Source organism: Myotis yumanensis, unplaced genomic scaffold (genome assembly GCF_028538775.1).
Source record: "Myotis yumanensis isolate MYYU_CA2020_CCGP unplaced genomic scaffold, mMyoYum1.0.hap1 SCAF_2, whole genome shotgun sequence".
Classification (NCBI taxonomy): Eukaryota; Metazoa; Chordata; class Mammalia; order Chiroptera; family Vespertilionidae; genus Myotis; species Myotis yumanensis.
The window spans coordinates 46,415,922-46,442,527 of NW_027223753.1; the positions used below are offsets into that span (position 1 = coordinate 46,415,922).

The 26,606-nt window shown below is 42.1% G+C and overlaps 1 protein-coding gene across 3 annotated transcripts in view; it reads left to right on the forward strand.

The window, feature by feature from the left end:
- Positions 1–26,606, forward strand: part of CACHD1 (cache domain containing 1) — a 212,717-nt gene that overhangs the window by 77,513 nt on the left and 108,598 nt on the right. For 2 of the 3 annotated variants that reach the window (XM_070405283.1, XM_070405284.1), the window contains exon 2: positions 5,114–5,176. In XM_070405283.1, the coding sequence (XP_070261384.1) occupies positions 5,114–5,176 (63 nt within the window). Of the gene's footprint in view, positions 1–4,902; positions 4,914–5,113; positions 5,177–26,606 lie in introns of those variants that run through there. The other variant, XM_070405285.1, reaches the window with a different exon arrangement.

Below are 26,606 nucleotides of genomic sequence, written 5' to 3' on the forward strand. Positions count from 1 at the left end.
ACTGTTTTTCTTTTTATTGTGGAAATAAATGTAACTAATAAACAGGATTCCATGCAATATTTCTAGGTAAAATAACTTTTTATAAATATATATATTTTTTCATGATTTTTTTACAGAGGCGAAGGGAGAGGGATAGAGAGTTAGAAACATCGGTGAGAGAGAAACATCGATCAGCTGCCTCCTGCACACCCCCTACTGGGGATGTGCCCACAGCCAAGGTATATGCCCTTGACCGGAATCGAACCTGGGACCCTCAGTCCGTAGGCCAACACTCTATCCACTGAGCCAAACCAGTCAGGGCATAAAATAACTGTTTGAAACTCCTCACCCATTTTAATGATTTTTTCACTATGCAGAAAAACATATGTTTACTTTTAGTATTTGACAGGAGTGCGAGAGAATCACGGACAAAGGTGGGCAATATTTCTGCCATTGGCGGCATTTGTACACTGAGGAGAGAGTTCAGACTCCCTGCCGGTTGTGCTCAAATGAAGAGTTCACATTTCTGGAATTCCTTTTGTCCTCCAGGGAGCTGATATAAGGGAATGTGACAACTTGGAAATAGAATGCAGGTTACCCACCCACGCACCCACCCGTTCCCTATCCCTGTTGCTGTACGTAAGTCATCCCCGAGGACTGAAGAAGCTGGTCTTTTCGGATTGCTCATCATTTTTTATGTTTTAGGAAAACTTTTGCATTTTCATTTTCTAAGTTCTCTAGTGACCAAGAAACTATTTACCCCAAAGTCACCAAAATGTCAGCTACGTATAGCATTTGGAATTTTTGTCTCAAATAAAAAACAAAGCCCCCCCAAAAACCTGTATTCTATTCTTTTCACAGTTTTACATAGCAATAGAAAGTAATACAAATAAAGACCTTTGTCTGGGCCTCTTAATTATTCCTGATATTGGTCATATATATAAGGTCACACCAGCACTTTGGATCTTGCTTATAATAAATGGATAAAAAACACCCAAATCCTTTTTTGTTTTCTACACGCAGGCATTAAGATTCCTAGATTATCCTGAACAAAAAGGTAAAGTGAATAAACTTGACAGCTCTGCTCAAAGCGATGCCTGTTTTTAAATCCAGATCCAGGTTCCGACCCCAGCGCTTGAATTTTATACCTGTGAAACGTTCTCTGACTTTGGAGCCATGGATTTTTAGATCTGTAAAAGTGGTTTCAGATCCCTGCCCTTCCTACCACATAGGGTTGTTGTGGGGATCAAATCTAACCATTTATGTGAAATTATAAACTATGAAAATACTAAACTAAGCCTTTGAGAGCTGGGCTTAGCAGGCGCTGTGTTTTAAGAAAGAAGAGTACTGTCCGTTGACCTAGAGCAGCTATTTTCAACCTTTTTCATCTCATGGCACACAGAAACTATTAAAATTCTGCGACACACCAAAAATATATATATTTTTTTGCAGATCTGACAAAAATAAGTATAATTTTGTTTCCTTCACACCATATAACTATTGTTGTGTTGGCTGTTGTCATTTTTTTTTTTTTATTTGACAATCTAAGGGAGAAGAGGTTAGTGCCCCTAAGTAGCCAGATATTGCATGTTTTAAAAATTCTTGTGACGCACTGGTTGAAAATCACTGAGCTACAGTGTAATGGAAACTCCCTCTGTACCTTGAGAGCTTGTGGACACACATGAGCCTGAACTTTTAACCTTGCACCAGACACCCCTGGCTGACCTGTTTAGTTATGAGTTACTTGTCTGGGTTCTGCTGGCTTCTCACTAACACCCCTCCCCACAGGGGAAGAGAGAAGGACAAAATTTTTTGCTTTGGTGGTAGCCCCAAACTATGATCAGGTCACCTTTCACTCCTGGAGGAGGGGCTAGAGGGCCATATGAAATAGGCAGTCTGCAGAATCACTCCTGCTATCTCTGTAACTTCTTTCTAGCTTTTAAATTTTTATTTTACCCATCTATACTTACTAGGTGTAGAATATGTAGAAATGCTTACAAGGCATAAAAACAGCCACATAAAAGTATTAGCAATCATCATTAATACTTCTTACGATAATAAGTGAGTAAAACAGGGACTGAATGAGCCTCACAGACACGTCCCCGCATATATTTCTTATTACTGCCAAGGAATCCACCGTTCTTTTAACACCGAAATGTCATTGCCAGGAATGAAATACAAAGTTGACCACACTCACCAAAATCTTGAGACACTACATGAATTATGTTAATCATCGTAATAAAAGGCTAATATGCAAGTGGTCATCACGCTGCAACGACGAAAGGACCGATCAGCAGGGACCTGACTCTGCATGGCACCTGGCCGGGGTGGGGGACCTAAGGCCACGCCCCCAGCCCGGGGCCAGGTCAGGGGACCTGAGGCTGTGACCCTGCCCAGCGGGGGCTTGACGGGGGTGGGGCCGGCTGGGTCTGGGTCTCCTGCGATTTCGAGGTGCACACGGGTGGGCAGGGACTTGACTCTGGGTCCCGTGGCGTGCCCCAGATTCTGACAGGAGAGAGATTTTCATATACATTTTACTAATTTTCTTTCATCTCTGACACTTCTATTATAGAGAAAGGGCAAATAGCAATATTGAAATATTTCCTCTAATTCCCTTTTGATGTGCATGAATTTCATGCACTGGGCCACTAGTTTTTAATAAAAAGTGTTTTCTTGGTCCTGAGCAGGTTTTAAAAATCAAATTCTATAAGAACACAGAATATGGTCTGGGAATGTGGGTGGCAGTGACATTGACCGAGACTCTAAAAATGTTATAAGGTGTGTACCAGAAAACTGGGAGCTTAGAGTTGTAGACATGGAAGTCTACAGGTCCATAATCCCTTTCCTAAAACCATCTCTTTTAGGATTCAAAATCATGATGCTTCTTTTTAAAAAAGAATATGATTTTATTGATTTGAGAGAGAGAGGAAGGAAGAGGGAGAGACAGAGAAACTTGATGTAAGAGAGAATCATCAATTGGTTGCTGTCCCCCTCCCCCGCATGCACCCCAACTGGGGATCGAACCCACAACCTGGGTATGTGTCCTAGCTGGGAATCAATCCTGCAGCCTTTCAATGCACAGGACAACACTCAACCAAGTCACACTGGCCAGGGTCATCCTGATGCCTCTTAATGATAGGACACCCCAGTAAGATCTGGAGCAGAACCCTATAATCAGATGCATTAATACATCTGTATTAATGAATGAATACATTAATGAATTAATACATCTGAATAAAGTGAATGAATACCCACACCAAACGGTTTAAAGAAGACTATTAATATACAGCAATTGAAGTTGGGATTTACTACCAAATAAGTTTAGGTCATGTCATATTTTACTAACAAATGTGTCATTGCAAAATTTTTGATTTTCGGTGCTTTTGAATTTTAGAATTGCATATAAGGGATTGTGGGTCTGCGCTGTGTCCAAGTGTCAGCTCCCAGCAGGAGTAGTTGTATATGGGCAGGTAGCCACTTCTTATGAGACAATAGAGTTAGAAACACCGCCTCTGGAGTCACACTGCTTGGGTGCAAATTCCAGCCTTGCCGAGTGACTTTGGGTAAATTCTTTAACTTCCCCAGGGTCTTACCTTTACATCTGTGGGGCTGCAGATTATAAAGATTAATAAGTAAGGTTTGCATGTGAAGTACAATGTGTGTATCACATTAGGCACACAAATATGCACCAGTTTCCTCATCTGTATAAGGGAAATAATAATAATGTGTGTCACAAAGATGTTTTATGAGACGTAAATAAGTAAATAGATGTCACGTGCTTAGAATAGTGACTGCCCCATCATCAGCATTGAGGAAATAGTAGCCAATATCATTATCATCGCTGTTACTAAAAGTCCATACATTTCCTGTCAGCAGAGTCATTTTTAGGAAAGAGAAAATCAGTATTTATTGAATGAGTGAGTGGAGCATTGGAAAATTATACTAATTCATAATTAGAATGTTCTAGACTGTAATTCCATCCCAGTTCTTCCCAAGATTCTTTGCTCCCTCCCTCTCCCTGCCACCATCACCACCCAGAACCTTTATCTTCCTTCATTTGCACAGCGCTTGATGAACTTGGCACTTGTCTTCCTCATCACAACCATGCAGGTGTGTTAGGCTGTCTGGGAAGCTGTCCCAGAGGCTGACAAACCCTTGGCAGTCAGATAGAAAGGCAAAAGGGAACTGTTGGCTGATGTCTCCAAGCCTGACTCCTTACTCATCTGGAGAGTTCCAGAGGTATCTTTAAAGTTTTAGGGTAAATGATGAGGCGGCTGCTGCTGGTGGTGTGTGTGTGTGTGTGTGTGTGTGTGTGTGTGTGTGTGCCTCTCCCAGACACATATCTTGGATTCTCTTTTTCCTCCCCATTGTTATATATTAATCTCTTGTGATTGCTTAGTAGTGGCAGGGTTTGATAAAGTCCTAAGTCTGCAGAGACATTTTCAATGCCGGCAATGTATGGAGGGAGCAGGGGGACTGGCTAGGCAGAAACCAGTGGAAGAATGTGTGCTTGTGTGTCACAGTTTGGACTCATGTCTTGGCACGGCTGCCACATTCCCTGGCCTGTAAGAACTGCATCTTCTCTTAAGGCCACACATACTTGGCAAAGCCCTGTTTTGTTCCTTTCCCGAGGGGGTGCTTAGGTAGCGAAGGTGATGGATAATATGGGCAGGTCCTGGTTGGACAGGGGCATGAGAGAATATGGAAAGAATCCTCTTTAAAGAGCCTTATTACGCTGGATGTGGGTGTCTGTAAACAATCGCCGCATTCAGGGAGTTCAGGACTTAAATGAGAAACACAACTTTGTCAGATCATACCGCTCGGATAAAATGGCATAGGCTCCGGAAATCTATAATTAAACGTATTTTTGAAAATGAAAAATATAGTGTAACATCTGGTTTATTTCACTACAGAAGTGCCTGGGCATTGCTTATGTAAGTGTGATTGACTTTGGCTGATATTTGGATTTCTCTGTGTAAAATTTCTGTATTTTAATTGAAGTTTATGTGCTTGACTCTATGTGTGGTGTAAACAAGTGGCACACAGACACACACACACACAGACACACACACTCTAATCTAATGGCTGTGTTACTTAGAAAATCTAATGCGTGTTCATTTTCTTTCTGTTGCAGCGGATATTCAACTCCTTTGTTTACACTGAGAAAATCTCAAATGGAGAAAGTGAAGTACAGCAGGTAAGAGGTTATTTGCTGCTTGACATTCTCCATCTCGGTCTTAGCTCTGGATGTGGCTTCGTTACTCTTTCCACGCAGCCGCCATGTGGGGTTTCCTGTGACCTGTTTATGAATCCATAGGCATCGTAAGCCCAGTGGTGGCAGCCTCACACTTCAAGTTCTTACAGGCAATCGAAATAACAGTGATATGGATGGTTTTCTTTTATGTGTGCTATACTTGGGAAATATTTTGCATTCCTTTTGTTGTTTTGGAAATTCCTAAACTACTCATATTTAAAAGTATTAGGAAATTATTTCATCTGATACAGGAAAAAGTGCCCAGGTTTTGGAATCGGACAAGCTTCACGTCAAATTCTGGTTTTCTTACTTACTTGGGGGCCCCTGGTAAGCGATGTAGCCTTTTTGAGCTGCAGGTTCCCAGTCTTCCATAGAGGGAATAGAATATCTGCCTGATGAGATTGTGAAAATGAAATGAAATCATGTCAGATTAACTGAGCATAAATGAAACCCTTATGTGGAAAGTTCAGGCGTAGAAGCTGGGTGGATACTGACTTCTCTTGTCCTTTTCTTTCTCCTCTCCTCCTCTTGTATTCTTCCTTTGCTTCTTTCCTCCCATCTTCTTTCCATCCTCTGGAGGGTCAAAAAGTTCTGAAGCCAGGTTCTGCCCACTTTATTTAGAGCTGGCTTCAAATGGACTGCTTCCTAAATTAACACATAGTGTTGGTGAACTCGGTCTTAAATAATTGATCCGCCCTTGCGAAGGAAGGGTGGCAAAGAGGATTCCTGGGTTTCAATTTCAGCTAATCCACTCACTTCATTACACTATGTGACCGTCAGCGGGTAATTTGAAGCTGGCTTGGAAACTTAAGTAATAAACACGACCAAGCGAAAAAGCCAGGGGGTAGCAGAGAACATCCACAGAGTGAAGAGATCACTGTGGTGAAAGACATAATAACTTAAAACCTCGGAGATGCTGCCGTTATTTTATTCACGGAAAACAGCTTGACTTGATCTGAACTTGAGAAATGCCATGCAAGAGCCAAAAGCTTCGCAAGTGACATTAGAGTGAAGTTATATAGGGGATAGTTAGTTATTTATAATAAATTACCGAGGTTTAGTCTTCAAGTTCAGCATTTCCTGTTTATAGTCACTAAATTTTTTATTTTGGTTTCTTCAGGTTTAATTTATAGGGTGTAAGCAGCTCTGAATAGTTGTGGTTTTTTTTTTTTTCTTAGGTTTAAGTATTTTTTAAAACGAATGACCTGAAATTACAATGAATATGAAGTAGTTTGCTCTATCAAGTCTTATCTTCGTAATCCCTGTCTTATTTTTATTCCAGCAAACTGGAAAGTGCTTTAGGATCATGGCATTTAAAATGGTTTTACAGGGGAAGATTTCTACAGAGGCCATGTTCAAGGACACTCCTGGGGAGACCAACGGCCACTTGATAACATTTTAAAGAAGCTGAGCCAGGGATATCAGTTTTGCTGCTTTCCCTTAAGTAACAGATACAGGTTCTCCCTTCAGCTGTTTTCAAATGCGCAGGTAGTGTTTGTTTTCTTGTAGCGATGTCAGTTGCTTTATTTAACTGTGAACAAGTTCAGAAGCACTCTAATAAATTTTTAAAATTATAGCAGCTGATCGAGCACCTAATACTGGTGCTAGGCAATTTCACCTTATTATCACAGCGATTTTCCTCCATAACCATGAAGGAAACATATTATCCTCATTACAGATGAGGACACGGAAGCTCCAAAAGATAAGTTACCCGTAGTCTCAAGATGTGTAAGTAAGCTGTACACATCTGTAGTTTGTAAAAAGCACAACCAACCAAGACAAGCTCTTGATGCTGTTTGCTTGGCGTTGAGGCTGTGAGGGAGAGGCCTTTCGGAGGGGCTGTGGCTCAGGGCGTGCACTGTGAGGCTGGACCTGTGGACACTGCAGTGGGCATCTATTTAGCTGCCGGTCATCTTGTTTTTGTATATAGTGACAGCATCCTGCCATTCTTAGCTGTGGAAAAAAAAGGGGGGGGGGGTGGTCACCAGGCATGGGAAGTATTTGGATCGTTTTTAGTTGTGTGGTAGTTTTAAAACAAACTACAACTCTTCATTGTCAACAAAGTGAAGAGTCACTGCATCAATGAAAGTTCAAGAACCTTCTGTGCTAAACACAATTTGCAATGTTTTGTTAATTTTTGTATGTTTAGAATGCTGAAATGTTTTTGAAGTTAAATAAAAACAGTATTATATCGTCAAAAAAAGGATGTTTAAGTAAGCTAGTTTTCAAAATAAGTTTGACCCAAAGTTACCTGTATTTTTATTTTAACAGAATTTACTTTAAAATTTTATATTTTCATCCAAAATAGGAGTTTCTTCTAACTCTGTTTCTTTGTTTATTTGTGGGGTTTGTTGTTGTTGTTGTTTTTTAAGTATATTTTAGAGAGAGAGGAAGGGAGAGGGAGAAAGAGAAACATCTATGGACTGCCTCCTGCACGCCCCCTACTGGGGATTGAGCTTGAATCCAACTGGTGACCTCTTGGTGCATGGGACGACGCTCAACCACTGAGCCACACTGGTGGGGCTAGCTCTGTTTTTATCTGAATAATTCAAATTAAGGAGAATTACCACATAGTCAGTTCTGTCTCTCCTCACTCTGAGGGTCAGCAGAGTTCTCTCTGATATCCAGAATGTACTTTTAACTTTTCTCTAGTCTCTCCAGTCTGCCCTCTTAAGAACCCTGGACAAATAGATCTTATGCCTCTTTTGCAGCCAGTATTTGGAGATAATTATCATGTCATTATCATTATCATTTTAACCTGAAATTAAAAATGCCCAGGGGCTACTCGTAGACAGAGGGAAGGGGGGTAGGGATGGTGGCTGAAAGAGGTGAAGGGATTAAGAAATATAAATTGGTAGCTACAAAACAGTCATGGAGATGTAAGTAAAGCATAGGGAATATAATCAATAATATTGTGATAACTGTGGAAGGTTGCCAGTTGGGATACTGGATACATACACGTATGTACAGTATATGATTGTCTCACCACTAAGCTATACACCTGAAACCAATTAAAAATAAAATTGAAAGAGAAAGAAAATAAAATACTCAGGTCCTAAATAATTTCTTCTTCTTTGACTTGACTTCCATTCCCTATAACAATAACAATAAGAGCTTTTATTTGTATATGTACTGAATACTGTGCTCTCACTTCACTATGATACGCCTGTGGGCTAAACTGGACAGGGGTTTCCCCATCCTGTAGTGAGGAAACAGAGAGTCCTACTGTCTTCTTGACTTGATTAATAACTGCCCAGGACTCTGGACCCTGAGATCCTGGATGGTGCCAGGAGGAAATCTCTAGGGAACTGCTTATCTCTATGTTAGCTCTAGTATAATAGGTGCCCCATCACAGTCACTCACACTCTCACACCTGTTATCTCCTCTGAATTTCAGAACAACTCTGTAAGATAGGAGGAGTTACTATTTTTAACTTAGAAAGGTCAAGGGTCCTAGCTAATATGTAATTAAGCTGGCTTTTTTTGCCCCAGTTGTGAAGTTGGTGTTTTTTTTTAACATGTGAAGAGTATAAAAACATATACATAGAGAGTAAAGAAATTAAAATGAATACCTCAACCTACTACCCATCTAAAGAAACAAAGCATGACCATTGTGTAGCAAGACCTGTGTGACCTTCCCAGAGGTTATCTCACTCCTTCTCCCAGAGATAACCTTATCCTGGTTGGTTGTGAAGCCATTCCTTTGCTTTTGTGTATGCATGTGTGTGGATTTGTGTTTGTGTGTGTGTGTATATATAGAGATATATATATATAGATATATAGATAGATATATAGATATATAGATATATAGATATATATAGATATATATAGATATATATATAGACATATATATATATCCCCAAATTAATTATTTAGTTTGACTATTTTTATTCTTTATATAAATTTTCAGTATACTGTTTATATTCATGTATCTTCTTACTTTCACTCAGCATTATATTTCTTTGAATCAGCTATGTTCAGATTTATAGCTAAGGTGCATTTATTTTCAATTCTGGGTGGTCCATTTAATGCAAAGTATGTATCTATTTTTCTGTTGATAATGCTTGGGCTGTTTCTAGTGTTTTCATTTTTTAATTCTTGTTCATATCTCTGGTGCATAGTTTAGGTGGAATAATTCTTATAAAAAAAGGAACATTAATATCCCTGGCCTCTGCCAATTGAATGGTGGTGGTAGTAGTGGTGGTGGTGGTGGTGGTGGTGGTGGTGGTGGTGGGTGTATCTACACAATTTCCAAATGCTCTAGATGGGGAGAAGGGCTTTCGCTCAGATGGAGAATCCCTGGAATAGAATTGCTAGGTACAGAGTTTGCAACATGACTGGATAATGCCAAACTGCTTTCTTGGTGATCAACACGCTTACCTTCCAACAGACAGTGTATTACAGATTGGCTGCTCTGTATCCTCTGCAGTACTTGGTGTTACTGATTTTTAATCTTTCGTCAATTGGGGTGCCTGAAATGGTATCTAATAAGTTTCATTTGTTTACTTTGATTACTAATGAAGTTGAAATGACTTTTCACATGTTTATGATACATTTTTATGTGTATTTTTTTTTGTCCTGTCAAATGTCTACTAATGTCCTTTGTCCATTTTTACAATTGGGCTGCCTGGTTATTTTAGAAGTTTAAAAGTTCTCTTCATGGTCTACATCACTGCTGTCCAAGAGAATTTTCTGAGGTGATTAGTTCCATATTGGTGCTGATTGAGCAGCCCCTAGCCACACATGGCTACTGAGCACTTGCATGTGGGTGGAGCTAGTGAGTAATTAAATTTTAAATTTTATTTAATTTCAGTTGTAATTAAAATGGCTACACATGGCCAGTGGTTATCATATTAGATTCCCTTGCAGAATAAATATATTCTTGTAATTTGTGGCTTTTCTTTTCACTTTTCTTATGCTATCTTTTAAAATAATAAAGTTTAATTTTAATAGTTTTTTAAATCAATTTTTTTGGGGGGTTTCTGCTGTTTATGTTTTGTTAAATTCTTTTCTATCCCAATGATATAAAAAAGTTCTCCTGTTTTGTGTTCTAAAACTTTTTCCTTTCTCATGTAAGACTTTTCTCCACCTGGAGTTGATTTTGGTGTTGGATGTGAAGTAGATATCTAATTTCTTATTTTCTCCCATATGTATTTCCAAATGTCCTAGCACTATCTATTGAACAAATTTGTCCTTTTCCCCACTTTTGTTTTCATTCATTAGTCAAGTTTCCATGTATGTGTGAGTTTGATTTGGTTTTGTTGGTAATTTTTCTCATTGTGCCAGTACCACATGTCTGGTAGGGTGATACTATATTTTCATTTATTTTTCCAGAGAGCATCTGTTGCTCTTTGCTCTTACATAAGCATTTGCTCTTACATATGAATTTTAGAATCAGTTTGTCCAATTATGAAAGAAAATCTTATTGGGATTTTAATTGGTATTACAACAATTTATAGATCAATTTGAAGACAATATCTTTACTAATATGGTATAGCTCTCTATGTACTTAGTAATTTTACAATGTCTTTTAGATAGTTTGGTGATAAGTTCACAAAAGATCTGAAAATCCATGCCTGTGGGATTTATTTCTAGATATAAATTTACATTATAAATAATACCTTTAAAATTATATTTTTCTAACTGTTGCTTATTTGAGTTTTATGTGTTTATCTTACATGTAGTTATCTTCTTAAAGTATGATATTCATTCTAATTTATCTGCACATGTCTTTGGGTTTTCTGTGTACATGGTCATATAGGCACATAAGACAGTTTTGGTGATTCTCTTTCTAATTCTTCATGTTTTTATTGATGAGGGAGGGAGAGAGGGAGGGAGGGAGGGAGGGAGGGAGGGAGGGAGGGAGGGAGAGAGAGAGAGAGAGAGAGAGAGAGAGAGAGAAGAAGAAGAAGAAGAAGAACAAGAAGAGGAGGAGGAGGAGGAGGAGGAGGAGGAGGAGGAAAGAGGAGAAAAGAAGAGAAAAGAGGAGAGAAGAAAAACTTCAGTGTGAGAGAGAAGCATCAGTGGTTGACTCCCATACACACCCCAACCGGGGATCAAATCTATAGCCTAAACATGTACCCTGGCTAGGAAGCAAACCTGCAGCCTTTTGGTATATGGGACGATGCTCCAACCAACTGAACCACCCAGCCAGGACCCTGTTTCTAATTCTTATACCTTTTATTTCTTTTCAGTGTCTTGCTATACTCGCCTCCAGATAAGTATTTCATAAGTATGGTAATAATAGCCACAAAGCATATGTATGATGTTTATTGTTTAGTTTTAGGTATATTCTAACTTTGATTATCATTGCTTTTTTGATCTGTTAGTTATTTAGAAGGATGCTTTTATTTTTCCACATACCTAAATAGTCCTTCTAGTTAAACTAGCTGTCTCCCCTGTACTTCCCCATTATACTGAGCTCTTTGGGTTACAGGTTTTTGCAGTGTCTTCTATCAGATTTCCCATCCTAAACTTTGTCCCCTATCCTGGTGCCCTGGGCTATCATGAAAGTGGAAGCTCAAGGTCTCCAGATTATGCCCACATTCTCAGGGTGAAAGCAGGGTTTGGCACTGGCTTATTTCCCAGATTTCTAGCTCTCCCTTGTTTGGGGACTCAGTGCCCCTAACAGTGGTTTTGGTTTTCATTCAGGACACCAGCCTCTTAATAATTACAAGAACAATTATAACTGCTTGTAAGATTTTTTTGATAAGCCAAAATCAGACTAGTTATTCAAATTAGATTATTGGCCTATGTGCTCTTAATTTTAGTTCTTTAGCTCAGCAATCTTTCGTTGAAAAGGAACCACAAATTTATGCATGCTTTTTTATATTTGTTAGTATCTGGAATCCTGACTTGAGGTTTTTATCCATTATTTCTTCTTTGGGGTAATGAATACTAGAGCCCCATGGGTTCTTGCCCTCCCCCGTACTAATCAAATCTTATTGAGAGTTGGATCTGACTTGTGCATACTATATAACTTGGCATTAAATCTAACATGTTGTTGTTGTCTTCTGGTTAGGGGAGCAAAGTAATTAAAACTAATATAAAACATTTTGTGATTCTTGACTCTTGCCACAAAACTCTCTATGGTATAGACTTTTCTTTGGTCTTTCTCATTATTTCTTTTGAATTAACCTTCAGAATGTGGTTCAAAATTGCTTAACAATGTGTTTTGAATCTTTAATTACTTCAGTATATGTAGTTTTGGTGCCAAAAAACTATGGCAACAGCCTCAGGACAATACAAATCCCATGCACACATTCTTGTGTGGAACGCGTTCCATAGACTCCAGTTTTGAATACTTTAAGAAATTAAGTTGTGTGAGCACATAAAGGCATTATATAAAATTGAACCTGAATCAAGAAAAATAAATGTTTGATCAAGAGCCCCAAAAGATAACAAAACAGTCCATAAAAAAAAGCAGTCCATAAGACAAAGACAAGGAGCCTCTAGGGGCACGTGATTGGATCGCTGAGGGAATCAGTCACCTTGGGCTTATTGGCTTATTGTTTCAAGAGTTTGCCCTTTTTCTCAAGTGCGCTAGTAATTTTTTATTCAATGAAATGGCAAGCATATTTTCATAATCAATGCTGTATTTCATAAACTATTGATTGTTGGCAGTGGCTAATTTTAGAAGACAGAATCTTTTGAAATCAGCAAGTTGGTGAAAGAACTTTTACTCGAAATTGGCTTCACTACTTTTCTTTTGTTTGTTTCCTGTTTCACAGATTTGATCTTTATTGTTTCCTTCCTTGCATTTTAAGTTAATCTTGCTCTTTTTTCATGCTTCTTAGATTGGAATTTTAGGTCTTTGATTTTGATACCTTTTTTTTTCCCACAAACACAAGAATTTAAAGCTCTAAACTTCCCTCTAAGAGCTACTTTGTTTCATCCACAAAATTTGATATCATATATTTTCCTTTTCCTTTACTTTTAAAATATTTTCTAATTTCCCTTGTGATCTCCTCTTGTACCCATGGATTACTTTGAAGTATGTTGTCCAGTTTCCAAAACATTTGGGGTCTTCTTAGATATCTTATTGTTACTGATTTTTCATTTAATTCCATTGTGGAAAGGGAACATAATCTGTGTGATTTAAATCATTCTTAATTTATTAAAACTTGAGTTTATGACCCAGCATATGTCCTATCTTGGTGAATATACCATGTGATGTTGAAAAGAATGTGTGTTCTACAGTTGTCTGTTGTTGAATTCTTTATAATAGTATAACCATTAGGTTAAGCTGGCAGATAGTTCAGATCATTTATTTTGGATCAGATTTTTATATTGTCTAATTCTGTCATTTGCTGAGAGGAGGGTTAATATCTTCAACTGTAATAGTGGAACTGTATATTTTCCCCTTTAGTTCTATTTTTATCTCATGTATTTTGAGACTTACTTATTGGGCATGTATACATTTAAGATTGTTAGGTTTTCCTGATGAATTACTTGTGACATTATGAAATGTCATTCTTTATCTCTCTTCTTAAAGTCTATTTTAGCTAATATTAACATAGTCACCCCAGCCTTTGTATGCTTACCATTTGCATGGTGTACCTTTTTATAAGCATTCACTCTCAGTGTCTGTATTACTAAAAGTGTATCTCTTATACATAGAATATAGTTGAGATTGTTCTAAAGCTATTTTGACAATTTCTGCCTTTTAATTGGGAATATTTGGTCAGTTAATATTAAGTTTGATTGTTGGATTTGGGTCAATAATTTTATTGTTTTCCAATTTCTCCTCTGGTTTTTGTCTCTTATTTCCTCCTTTCTTACCTTCTTTTGGATTTTTGAATATTTTTAAAAATTTCATGTCAATATATTTTATTTTTAGCTATATATTTTTACATATTTTAAGTGTATACTCTAAAAGTTATATATCCTTAACTTATTCCAGTCTGTTTGGAGTTAATATTTTATCACTATGTAAAATGTAAAATATAGAACCTTCATAACCTTATAGGTCCATTTCCCCATGACTATGCTAGGGTTTTCATATCTAGTACATCTACAAATATTACAAACTTCACAAGAGTGTTATTGTTTTTACTTTAAACTATTATATGAATTTAATAATTTAACAATTAAAAGAAAAAACAAATCCTACATACCATTTCCAGTGCTCATCATTTCTTTTTAAAGATACCAATTAATATTGAGTCTGAAGAACTCCTTTAATATTTACTTGTAATACAGATTTCCTAGTGACAAATTACATTATGATATTTTACTTAGAAAATGTCTGGTCTCTATTTTGTCTTTTCTCTTAAAGGATGTTTTGGCTTGAGATTGAATTTTGAACTGACAGTTTTTTAATGGTGTTCCCCTGTGTACTGGACTTCAGAGTTTTCAATGAGAAGTCAGTTAAAGTTTTATGCCAGGGGTGGGCAAACTTTTTGACTCGAGGGCCACAATGGGTTCTTAAACTGGACCGGAGGGCCGGAACAAAAGCATGGATGGAGTGTTTGTGTGAACTAATATAAATTCAAAGTAAACATTATTACATAAAAGGGTACGGTCTTTTTTTGTTTTTAGTTTTATTCATTTCAAATGGGCCGGAACCTGCCCGCTGGCCGTAGTTTGCCCACGGCTGTTTTATGCTGTATGCAGTGTCATCATCCCACCTCTACCCCTTGGCAGCTTTCAAGATTTTTCTCTTATATCTTTGTTTCAGTAATTTGACTATGACTACCTAGACATAGGGGTCTTCATATTTATCCTGCTTGGTGTTTGTTGAGCTTTATGAGTCTGTAAGTTATGTCTTTCATCAAACTTGAGGACCTTTGACCATTATTTCTTTAAATATTTTTTCTACTACATTCTGTGCTGTCCTTCTAGACTCCATTTATATGTTTACAAGGTCTTTTTACATTTTACTACAAGTTCCTGATATGATAGCCTCTCCTATTCTCTTATTCTTTTAATATTTTTCCCCTCTGACCTTCAAATTAGATCATTTTTATTGGTCTATCTTTAACTCTACTCTTATTATCTTCATTCTGCTGTTAACCTTTCCAGATATATTTTTAAATTTTCTGCTGTATTTTTAAGCTCTAGGATTTCCATTTATTTCTTCTTAATAGATTCTCTATTTCTCTACTGAGATTTTTCTCTTTTCAATTCATTGCAAACTTATTTTCCTTTGTATCCTTGAGAATCTCTCTATATAAAAGGCTAATATGCTAAGTGTCTGACCATCCGACCAGTCGCTATGATGTGCACTGACCATCAGGGGACAGATGCTCAACACAGGAGCTACCGTGACGCCCACTGGCCATTTACAAAGAAACAGCACCACAGACCTGGCGCCCACAAAGCAGCACTCAGCTTCCCCCAAGCAACACCCCACCAAATCACAGCCGATGCTACTGAGACCCCCTGGTGCAAAATGTGGCCCACAGCCCAGCCCAGCCCAGAAACGGTGGCTGTGGGCACCAGGCAATGATATCATGTAGCAATATCTGGCTTCCTCTCCCTAGCGACTAGCCTCCTTGGAGTTTCTTCAACCCAGGAACATGACTTGCTTTATAGCCAGGTGGAAACATTTTACCCTTTAACCAAATGTCTGTGAAGCATTTTGCCGTGCCTCATCTCATTTGATCCCCACAGAAGTCCTGGAGTAGGTAGATAGGAGATTTGGTAGAATACTATTTTCTTTTCATTAGCTGGAAAACAGAGATTTAGAAAGCTTAGAAACTTGACCCAATGAAAAGAAGTAAGAAATGGCAGACCTTGAAAATGACTTTAGGTTTTCTCACTGCATAGAATATAGTCAGACACTGCTGCAAAGGGTAAATATTTTACCCTTTGTTCTCCCTGCATGATCTACAATAATAATGTGCTTTGTGTTGATATTTACTGCTGTGTTGCTGATAATTACCTGAAAGAGAAGTTGGGGTGCTTCACTGTGCTGGAAAAAGTTAAGCTAAATCAGAAAGCAGGCCTAATTAAGCAAGTTTATTCTATCTTTATATGTAAAACCCTAATATGCAAATAGACTGAATGGCAGAACAACCAAACAACCGGTCGCTATGATGTGCACCTACCACCAGGGGGCATGCACAGAACATGGCGGGTGTTGGCAGCAGGCGACAGAGTGCGGAACATGGTGGGTGTCAGCTGCAGCGGGATAGTGGAGCAGGTGAGCTGGGGCGCCAGACCAAGGCAGGGTGCCGGTCGCTGTCATCGGGGTGAGCCTCTGGTGGTTACTGAAAATTCTTTGCTCCCGTGCACTGTGGTCCCACCTGGCGCTTGTACCTGCTGCCAGCGCCAGCCCCACTCGCACCTGCTGCTGGCGCCAGAACCACCGCTCACACCGCTGCTGGTGCCTGGTGCCAGCCCCGATCGCTCAGTGCCGTCAGCGGGTGCAAGCAGGCGGCTGCTGGCCCCAATCGCCCCTCAGGGCTTCTCCACCTCCCCCTGCTCCTGAGGGGTGATCAGGACCAGCTGCTGCCTCTCACACCTGTTTCCGAGGATGGCCCTGCTGGCACCCACTGCCAGCCCTTGGCGCCAGTCCCAATCACTCAGCGCTGTCAGCAGGTCGAGTGGCGGCTGCTGGCCCCCATCACCCCTGAGGGCTTCTCCACCTCCCCCTGCTCCTGAGGGGCGATCGGGGCAGCAGCCACTGCTTGCACCCACTGACGGCGCCGGCCCCGCTTGCACCTGCTGCTGGTGCCGGCCCCAATTGCTCTGCGCCATCAGCGGGTGCGAGCGGCAGTGGGACGGGGCTGCCAGCACACGGGACTGGGGGCCACGGAGGGAGGGACCAGGCGGGGGTGCGGAGGATGGGCCAAGACCCATCCCTGTCCCCACCACAGCCTCACGGTCCATAGTTCCTTTCAAGGTGCACGAATTTGTGCTCTGGGCCCCTAGGATATATATAAAAGGCTATGTTGACTCACACATGAGCGCTACATATAAAGCTCTCGCTGGTGCCAATCACACACGTGTGTTTCGATCTGTCATTGTCAATCATGAATTTGGTTGATACTTTTATTATAAAGAAAGGGCAAATAGCGATATTAAAATATTTCTTCTAATTAATTTCCTTTCAATGTGCATGAATTCATGCACCGGGTCACTGGTAGTTGTAATAAGTCCTTTAGATTCCTGTCTGCTTTTTCTAACATCTGCGAATTTTTTAAGATGATCTCTGTTGATTGTCTTTTTTCTTGAGAATAGGTCATACTTTGCTTTTTCTTTATGTGTAAAAAATATCAGAGATTGTGAAAAACTTTGGATTTTGTTATATTCCTGTGAGGAGTGTTGATTATTTTGTTTGTTTTAGTAGGTAATTAACTTCATTGGACAGAAATTGCTACTTTATATCTGCATGAACAGTTCAAATCTCAGCTTAGTTATTTATTTAGATACTAGAAGCCTGGTGCACGAAATTTGTGCACTAGGGGGGAGGTGAATAAGAGGGGGGTTCAGCCTGGCCTGCAACCTCTCACAGTCCAGGACCCCTTGCTTCTTACCGCCGCCTGCTTGCTGCTCCTTACTGCTTTGCTCACTGCTCCTTAGCAATGCTGTGGAGGCGGGAGAGGCTCCTGCCACCGCCGCTGCACTTGCCAGCCATGAGCCTGGCTTCTGGCTGAGTGGTGCTCCCCCTGTGGGAGCACACTGACCACCAGGGGCAGCTCATGCGTTGAGCATCTGCCCCCCCAGTGGTCAATGCACATCATAGTAACCGGTTGTTCTGGTTGTTTCTACATAACGGCCGTTAGGCTTTTATTATATAGATAGTTTACCACATACATGTATAGTTCAGAGATCTAAGAATTTTTCTTCCCCCATAGGTGTTTCAAAACACGCTAGTGTTTAAAATACATTTTGACAGGAATCTAGTTTTTCTTCATTAGTTGTATAAATTGTTGATGCTAATAATTCTACCTGTAAGATTTAAAGTTTAACATTTTGCTTCACCAAATACTATTTACTGGGACATGGTAAAAGAGAAACATTGGTTTTATAAGAAATTGATGCTTTTTAGGTATTAATAGTCCAAATTTTTTATGTAAATATGAATCCGAGGCTCCAGTTATGATGATTTTGGACCAGTTCAAAGTAATGGATTAGAAGCCATCTGAAAAAGCAAGATATAGATCTTGCACAAAATTATATTCCTTTATTCATAGGAGAAGAAAGATATTCTATAGCAGAATAATTACTTGTGGCCTTAATTAAATAGCTCTTTCTTCAAGGAGATTATCAGTCAGTCTTAAAGTTATGGTACTTTATATGCTAAAAATGTAAAGAATCTTTCCTAACTAGCATGATGTTTTAGGATTTTAAAGCTGGAAGGGACCCCAGAGACTATGGGTACAAGGCCAGAAAGGTTAGGAAAATTCCCTCCATTCTTTTTTTGGACAGCCTCCTTGTAGCTTAGGATGGAGAATTAAAGAATTTCATCTTTCGATTTGAAAAGCTGAGTTCCAGACAGGATTCTGTCATTGACTATCTGTTTGACTTTGGGCATGATATTTAACTCAGTGTCTACATCAATTTTATCTATAAAATGTGAATAATAGTCTATTTTGCAAGATTGTTTAAAAGAAAAGTATTTTGTGTTCTGCTTTCAGAATACAAAATGGTGATAAAGTGTAAATATAAGGGTACACTAGTGAGATGATTGCTATTCTTACTCTGTTATTTAATCCTCTTAAGTAACTTATGCCTAGAAGGAAAGATCTGTAAACGTTTTTAGAAGGAGAATTTCCAAGAGAGAATGATCCCAGAAAGGCCCTGGGAGGGACTCGTGGGACCTTTAAATAGTTGAGAAATGTGGGATTGGACATGGGATTTATATTGGCTTTGAATCTGTATTAACTCTGTATATCTACTCCTAGAAACTGTCCACTGTAGGAAAGTTTAGGTATGTTGTCAAACTATGCTTTGGACCACAGGGAGAAAAGGGAAAAGGGTTGGACAAGAAGAGAAGGTGTGGAAGAGCTGGGCACTTAAGAATCTTTTCTTTGACTAATGGCTTCCTGTTCCTGGTCCTAGGTAGGCGGTTAGTAAATATTTGTTGAAAAAATGACTGGAGATACTCTTGCATCTCAATATCTGGATTTGTTTTGGGGTTGCCTTGCCAAGTGTAATCTCGTGTGGTGGTAGCCTGAAGGCTCTCATTTTGTTTACAGTTACCTAGTGAAGTATGTTCAAGGCTCAGACTTGTCCAGACCAAAGGAATCCCGGAGGGGGTATGGATGGATTCCATTCTTTCTTTGCCCCCAACCTTTCCCCATATGTTCCCAGGGGATTTGTTTGGGCTGAGTCCTGGTTTAGTTCACCCCCTTACCCAAATCTACACTTCACTCTGTGTTTATTGTAAGAATTCATTAAATGTTTGTAGAATAAAAGGCACTAAATCTGTAGAAAGGCAAAAGCAAGGTTGAGAGGTATTGAAGCTGCCCAGGTGGGGAATTACAATGAATCAACCAAGGATCAGAGCAAACAAATGACTTCCCTCAAACCACAGCCCCAGCAAGTTTAGCTGGTTAGTGTTTAGGTTTCCTTGGTTGGAAATCAATCTAGGTCTGTCTCAGCTCTTACTATTCTTGGTCTGACTTTCCAGAAAATATGTTAATTTTTATCTTAGACAACCGTCTTCCTGGACTACCTCTCATGTCTTAGGATGCCTTGTTAATAAGATGGGATGGTGGTCTGTCATTTTGGAAAGATGGTATAAGAGGGGATGTGATAACTGTAATATTTATGTGGTTCTTTATTTTCTTAGTGTTTCCATGTATATTTTCTCATTTAATCCCCTTAGTGACATTGTAAAATGTGCAAGTATTATTAACCCATTTTCCATATGAGAAAACTATATCTCATACAGATGTTGTAAGTGGTTAAGGCCTCACAGAAGTGCTAAAGTGGTTGAGACAATTTTTAATCCTAGTTTTGTGCTTTCTTTGTTTGTATTGGGCTATGATAATAACTAGCATCACTTATTGAATATATGTTACTAATTAATATATATTACTAATTAAGCATTGTCCTTAAATCTTTTCTCCTTAATCACATGGCTTGTTCCCTTATATCCTTTCAGTCTTGGCTCAATGTTACCACTCAGTGAGGCCCTCTTTGGAGACCCATTTATTTATTTATTTATTTATTTATTTATTTATTTTTTAAAATATATTTTATTGATTTTTTACAAGGAGGAAGGGAGAGAGATATAGAGTTAGAAACATCGATGAGAGAGAAACATCGATCAGCTGCCTCCTGCACATCTCCCACTGGGGATGTGCCAGCAACCCAGGTATATGCCCTTGACCAGAATCGAACCCGGGGCCCTTGAGTCCGCAGGCCGACGCTCTATCCACTGAGCCAAACCGGTTTCGGCTGGAGACCCATTTATAAATTTATTAATTGCACCCCTGTTTACTTCTTCCTCCTTCTCTGCTTTTTAAAATATCCTTATAATTGATTATCTAGAACTTATACCAGTATGTATCTATTTTTAAAAATATATATTTTATTGATTTTTTACAGAAAGGAAGGGAGAGGGATAGAGAGCTAGAAACATCGATGAGAGAGAAACATTGATCAGCTGCCTCCTGCACACCCCCTACTGGGGATGTGCCCACAACCAAGGTACATGCCACTGACTGGAATTGAACCTAGGACCCCTCAGTCCACAGGCTGACGCTCTATCCACTGAGCCAAACCTGTCAGGGCTGTATCTATTTTTTATTGTATATCTTTTCTAATAGAATATAAACTCTACGATGGTGGGGATTTTTGTCTGTTTCATTCCATGCCATGTCCTCAGTACCATGAAAAAGTATCTCCAAGTAGTATAGGGTAGGCACTCAGAAAATATTTGTTACATGAATTAATAATTCTCAAAAACAACTTTACAAGGTTTACTAACAAGAAAATCTATGCACAAAGAAATATTTTGTCTAAAGTCACCTGACTAAGATGTTAGAGAACCTGATTTTGAATTCAAGTATGTTTAGATTCAATGCTTCCCTATGTATGTTCACAATACATGATGTGTTGGGCAGGGGATAGAGGGAGTATTGCAGAATCTGTTACAGGGGCACAAAGAACCAGGTTCTGTTCTTTTTCTGTTCCCTTTTTTAGCAATTCACCTTGCTTAATTAATATATTGGAGTTTAGTTTGAGGTGTTTTGTGTTCTTTTAATGGTCTAACACTTTAAAAAAAGAAAAGATTCACAAACCATTACACTACCTCATGGTGCTTTCCCAAAAAATTATGCAGGGTTGACTTTGAGTTTGTTTCAAAAGAATTACAAAAATATTGTGTTTAGAGGGGATACTCCTTAAACTTTGGAAGGAGTAAGAAAATATTAAATAAATGTTTTTACAGAAGAGAAGAAATGTTTGGTATTTGTTACCTCTTCCAAAAATAAAAATTAGGTTCCCTCCTACCTCTGGTAAGTGGTAAGCAGTTGAATTCAGCAAACATTTGTTGAGGAATTACTCTACTTGGCATTGTCGGAAGAGAAATAAAGAGCTTATCCCAAGGACATAGTTAAATCACAGGAGACTGTTCTCATTTTGGTATATTTTGCTAATCTCTTGCAGATGATGCCCTGAAGGACAGAAATGCCCCCTGGGCATTTAGGAGAGGCAGAAGGGTGGTCTAAATAGATGATGGACCCAATTTAGTGTGGTAGTACGTTTGGTTATGTTAAAATTATATATGTTTTTCTAAAATTTTAATATATGGGGGATAAATACAAGAACTAGTATGTTCCTAGTTTGTGTTATATTTTTATAAAAGATTATTTATTTGACATGATAGTTCATGTTTACTTAACAAATACTGCTTCGTGTGCTTTATCTCATTTAATTTTTACCACAATCCTGTGGTACAGACATAATTTCTCTCCCTGTTTTAGAGCCAAGGAATTGAGACTCGGGTGTATTAAGTGATTTCTCAAAGTTATTCTTTTTTTAATAGTTAGAAGGCTCAGATGCCTTCATTTAAATGTTTAAATTTTAGTTTTAATTATAGCTGACGTGCAATCTCATGTTAGGTTCAGGTGTACACCATAGGGATTACACATTCCTATAACTTGCAAAGTGATCACCATAATATGTCTTGTTTCCATCTGTCACCATTGCATCCCTGACACTTATAACTAGAAGTTTGTACTTCTTAATTTCCTTTCTTTTTTGTTGTTGTTTTTTACTCATTCCCCCACCCTCTTCCCCTCTGGCAGCCATCAGTTCATTCTCTGTATGAGTTTGTTTCTGTTCAGCTTTGCTGGTTTGCTTATTTTGTTTTTTAGATTTCACATACAGTATAAGTGAAATCATATTGGTATTTGTCTTTCTTTGTCTGACTTATTTCACTTAACATAAAACTCTCTAGGTCCATCCATATTGTCACAAATGGTAAGATTTCATTCTTCTTTATGGCTGAGTAATATTTTATTATATACCACTAAGGCCCGGTGCACGAAATTGGTGCATGGAGGGGGTGGGTCCCCTCAGCCCAACCTGCACCCTCTCCACTCGGGAACCCCTCAGGGGATGTCCGACTGCTGGTTTAGGCCCAATTGGGACAGTCAGACATCCCTCTCACAATCCGGGACTGCTGGCTCCTAACTGCTCACCTGCCTGCCTGCCTGATCGTCCCTAACTGCCCCCCTGCTGGGCTGGTTGCCCCCAACAGCCCCCCTCTGGCCTGGTCACCCCCAGCTGCCCCCCTTGCCAGCCTGGTCGCCCCCAACTGCCCCCTTCTGCAGGCCTGGTCGCCCCCAACTGCCCTCCCCCCCTGCCAGCCTGGTCGCTGCTCACTGCCCCCCCCCCCCCCCCCCCCCCCCCCGTGCCGGCCTGGTTGCCCCTCACTGCCCCCCTGCCAGCCTTTGTTGCCCCATGCAGTCTGCTGTTTGGTCGTTACTGTGAGGGTGTCCTGACCAATTTTCATATTACCCTTTTATTAGTATAGATATCGTATCATATATCATATCATATTATATCTTTATCCATTCATCTATTGATGGACACCTAGGTTGTGTCTGTATCTTGGCTGTTGTAAACAATGCTGCAATGAGCATAGGGGTGCATATATCTTGCCAAATCATTGTTTTTGTTTTCTTTGGATAAATACCCAGAAATAGAATTGCTGGGTCCTATGGTAGTTCTTTTTAAAAATTTTTGAGGAGTTTCCATACTGCTTTCCATAGTTGCTGCACTAGTTCCCTTTGAACCCTCCCACCAACTGTGCACGAGGGTTCCCCTTTCTTCACATCATTGCCAACACTTATTGATTTTCTTTTTGATAATAGCCATTCTGACATTTGTGAGGTGATATCTCATTGCAGTATTGATTAGCATTTCCCTGATGATTATGATGTTGAGCAGTTTTTCCTGTGTCTGTTGTCCATCTGTAGATCTTCTTTTCTTTTCTTTTTCTTTTTCCATCTGTGTATCTTCTTTGGGGAAAATATCTATTTAGGTCTTCTGCCCATTTTTAAATTGGATCATTTGATTTTTTGATGTCGAGTTGTATGAGTTCTTCATACAGTATATTTTGGATATTAAGCTTTTATTAAATACTAGGGGCCCGGTGCACGAAATTCGTGCACTGGGTTGGCGGGGGGGGGGGGGGGGGGGGGAGTGTCCCTCAGCCCAGCCTGCCCCCTCTCACATACTGGGAACCCTCAGGCGTTGACCCCCATCACCCTCCAATCGCAGGATCGGCCCCTTGCCCAGGCCTGATGCCTCTGCCAGAGGCGTCAGGCCTGGGCAGGGGACCCTCATTTTCCCCCCGATCACTGGTTCTGCCCCCCACCCAGGCCTGATGCCTCTGGCCCAGGATTCAGGCCTGGGCAGGGGACCCCCCTCTCCCCTTGATCACCGGCTCCGACCTCGCCCAGGCCTGATGCCTCGGCCAGAGGCGTTGACCCCCATCACCCTTCGATCGCTTGATCAGCCCCTTGCCCAGGCCTGACACCTCCGCCAGAGGTGTCAGGCTTGGACAGGGGACCCCCATCTCCCCCCAATCACTGGCTCTGACCCCCGCCCAGGCCTGATGCCTCTGGCCCAGGAATCATGCCCGGGCAGGGGACCCCCATCTCCTTCTGATCGCTTGCTCCACCCCCTGCCCAAGCCTGACGCCTCTGACCCAGGCTTCAGGCCTGGGCAAGGGGACCCTCATATCCCCCCAATCACCAGCTCTGCCCCCCACCCAGGCCTGATGCCTCTGGCCCAGGCATCAGGCCTGGGCAGGGGACCTCCAGCCCCCTCCTATTGCTGGCTCAGCCCCCTGCCCAGGCCTGATGCCTCGGCCAGAGGAGTTGACCCTCATCACCCTCCGATTGCCGATCACCGGATCGGCCCCTTGCCCAGGCTTGAGGCCTCCAGCAGAGGTGTCAGGCCTGGGCAGGAGACCCCCAGCTGCTCACGATTGCTGACTCCGCCCCTGCCCATGCCTAACGCCTCTGGCCGAGGCCTTAGGCCTGGGCAGGGGACCCCCAGCTCCCTGTGGTTGCAGGCTCCGCCCCTGCCTAGACCTAAAGCCTCTGGCCAAGGCATTAGGCCTGGGCAGGGGACCCCCAGTTGCCCAGGATCACTGACTCCGCCCCTGCTCCCCGCAATGGCTGGTTCCGCCCCTGCCCAAGCCTAACGCCTCTGACCGAAGCATTAGGCCTGGGCCGGGGACCCCCAGCTGCCCAGGATTGCTGATTCCGCCCCTGCTCCCTGCGATGGCTGGTTCCACCCCTGCCCAGGCCTAATGTCTTTGGCCAAGGCTTTAGGCCTGGGCAAGGGATCCCTAGCTCCCCGGACTGCCGGCTCCGTCCCTGACCAGCTCCCATTGCTGGCTCCACCCCTGCTTCCCGCTATCACTGGCCAGGGCGGCAAAGGCGCCTGGTTCTCTGATCACAGCTGGGGGGCCGCCTTTGCCCTGCCCCCGGCTCTTAGCTCCCCCCTGGGTTTCTGATCACCGTCAGTGGCAGGGGGCTTCTTCCGTCCTTTCCCTTTCGCCTCCCAGCATTGTGCCTACATATGCAAATTAGCCGCCATCTTTGTTGGCTGTTAACCGCCATCTTGGCTGGCAGTTAATTTGCATATCTCCCTGATTAGCCAATGGGAAGGGTAGCGGTCGTACGCTAATTACCATGTTTCTCTTTTATTAGATAGGATACTAGGGGCCCGGTGCACGAAATTCGTGCACGGGGAAGGAGGGGTCCCTCAGCCCGATCTGCACCCTCTCCAATCTGGGAGCCCTCAGGGGATGTCCTACTGACGGCTTAGACCTGCTCCCCATGGTCCTCTGCTCTCTGCGGACCTGCCTGCTTGACGCCACCGTAGGCCCTGGTGTCTGCTCTCTGTAGGGGACGGCCTGTCCTTCGCTGCTGGGGTCAGGGGCAAGCAGTGCCCTGCTGTCTTCTCTCCGGCTCGCCACTGCAGGGGCAAGCAGGGCCCTGGTGTCTGCTCTCTGTGGGGGCCCTGCAAGGGACTACTTGCCCCTCGCTGCCACGGACAGTGGCAAGCAGGGCCCTGCTGTCTGCTCACTTGCTGCAGGGGACAGTCCGCCCCGTTCCTGGCCGCTTGGGTGTGCACCAGCTTGGAGTGCCTGTGTCCTGGGGATGTTCCCACCCCAACCCTGGCCGCTTGGCACCTGCAAGCGTAGGCCCGGCATTCCGGACTTCGGCCGCTCTGGGCCTATGCACAGGCCTACAGGCTCAGATCGGCCTGGCTCCAGAGGATGCCTGTCCCTGTGACGGGGCTGTGGCCAGTTTCCCCTCCTGCTCCCAGCCACTCCTGCTGGGTTTCCCCTCCTGCTCCCAGCCACTCCTGCTGGGTTTCCCCTCAGCTCCCAGGCACTGTGGCGGGTTTCCCCTCAGCTCCCAGGCGCTGTGGCAGGTTTCCCCTCCCACTCCCAGGCGCTGTGGCGGGTTTCCCCTCCCGCTCCCAGGGCTGTGGCGGGTTTCCCCTCAGCTCCCAGAGCTGTGGCGGGTTTCCCCTCAGCTCCCAGGTGCTGTGGCGGGTTTCCCCTCCCACTCCCAGGGGCTGTGGCGGGTTTCCCCTCCCACTCCCAGGGCTGTGGCGGGTTTCCCCTCAGCTCCCAGGGGCTGTGGCGGGTTTCCCCTCCCGCTCCCAGGGCTGTGGCGGGTTTCCCCTCAGCTCCCAGGGCTGTGGCGGGTTTCCCCTCCCGCTCCCAGGCGCTGTGACGGGTTTCCCCTCAGCTCCCAGGCGCTGTGGCGGGTTTCCCCCTCAGCTCCCAGGCACTGTGGCGGGTTTCCCCTCAGCTCCCAGGCACTGTGGCGGGTTTCCCCTCAGCTCCCAGGCACTGTGGCGGTTTCCCTCCTGCTCCCAGGCACTGTGGCGGTTTCCCTCCCGCTCCCGGGCGCTGTGGCGGGTTTCCCCTCCCGCTCCCA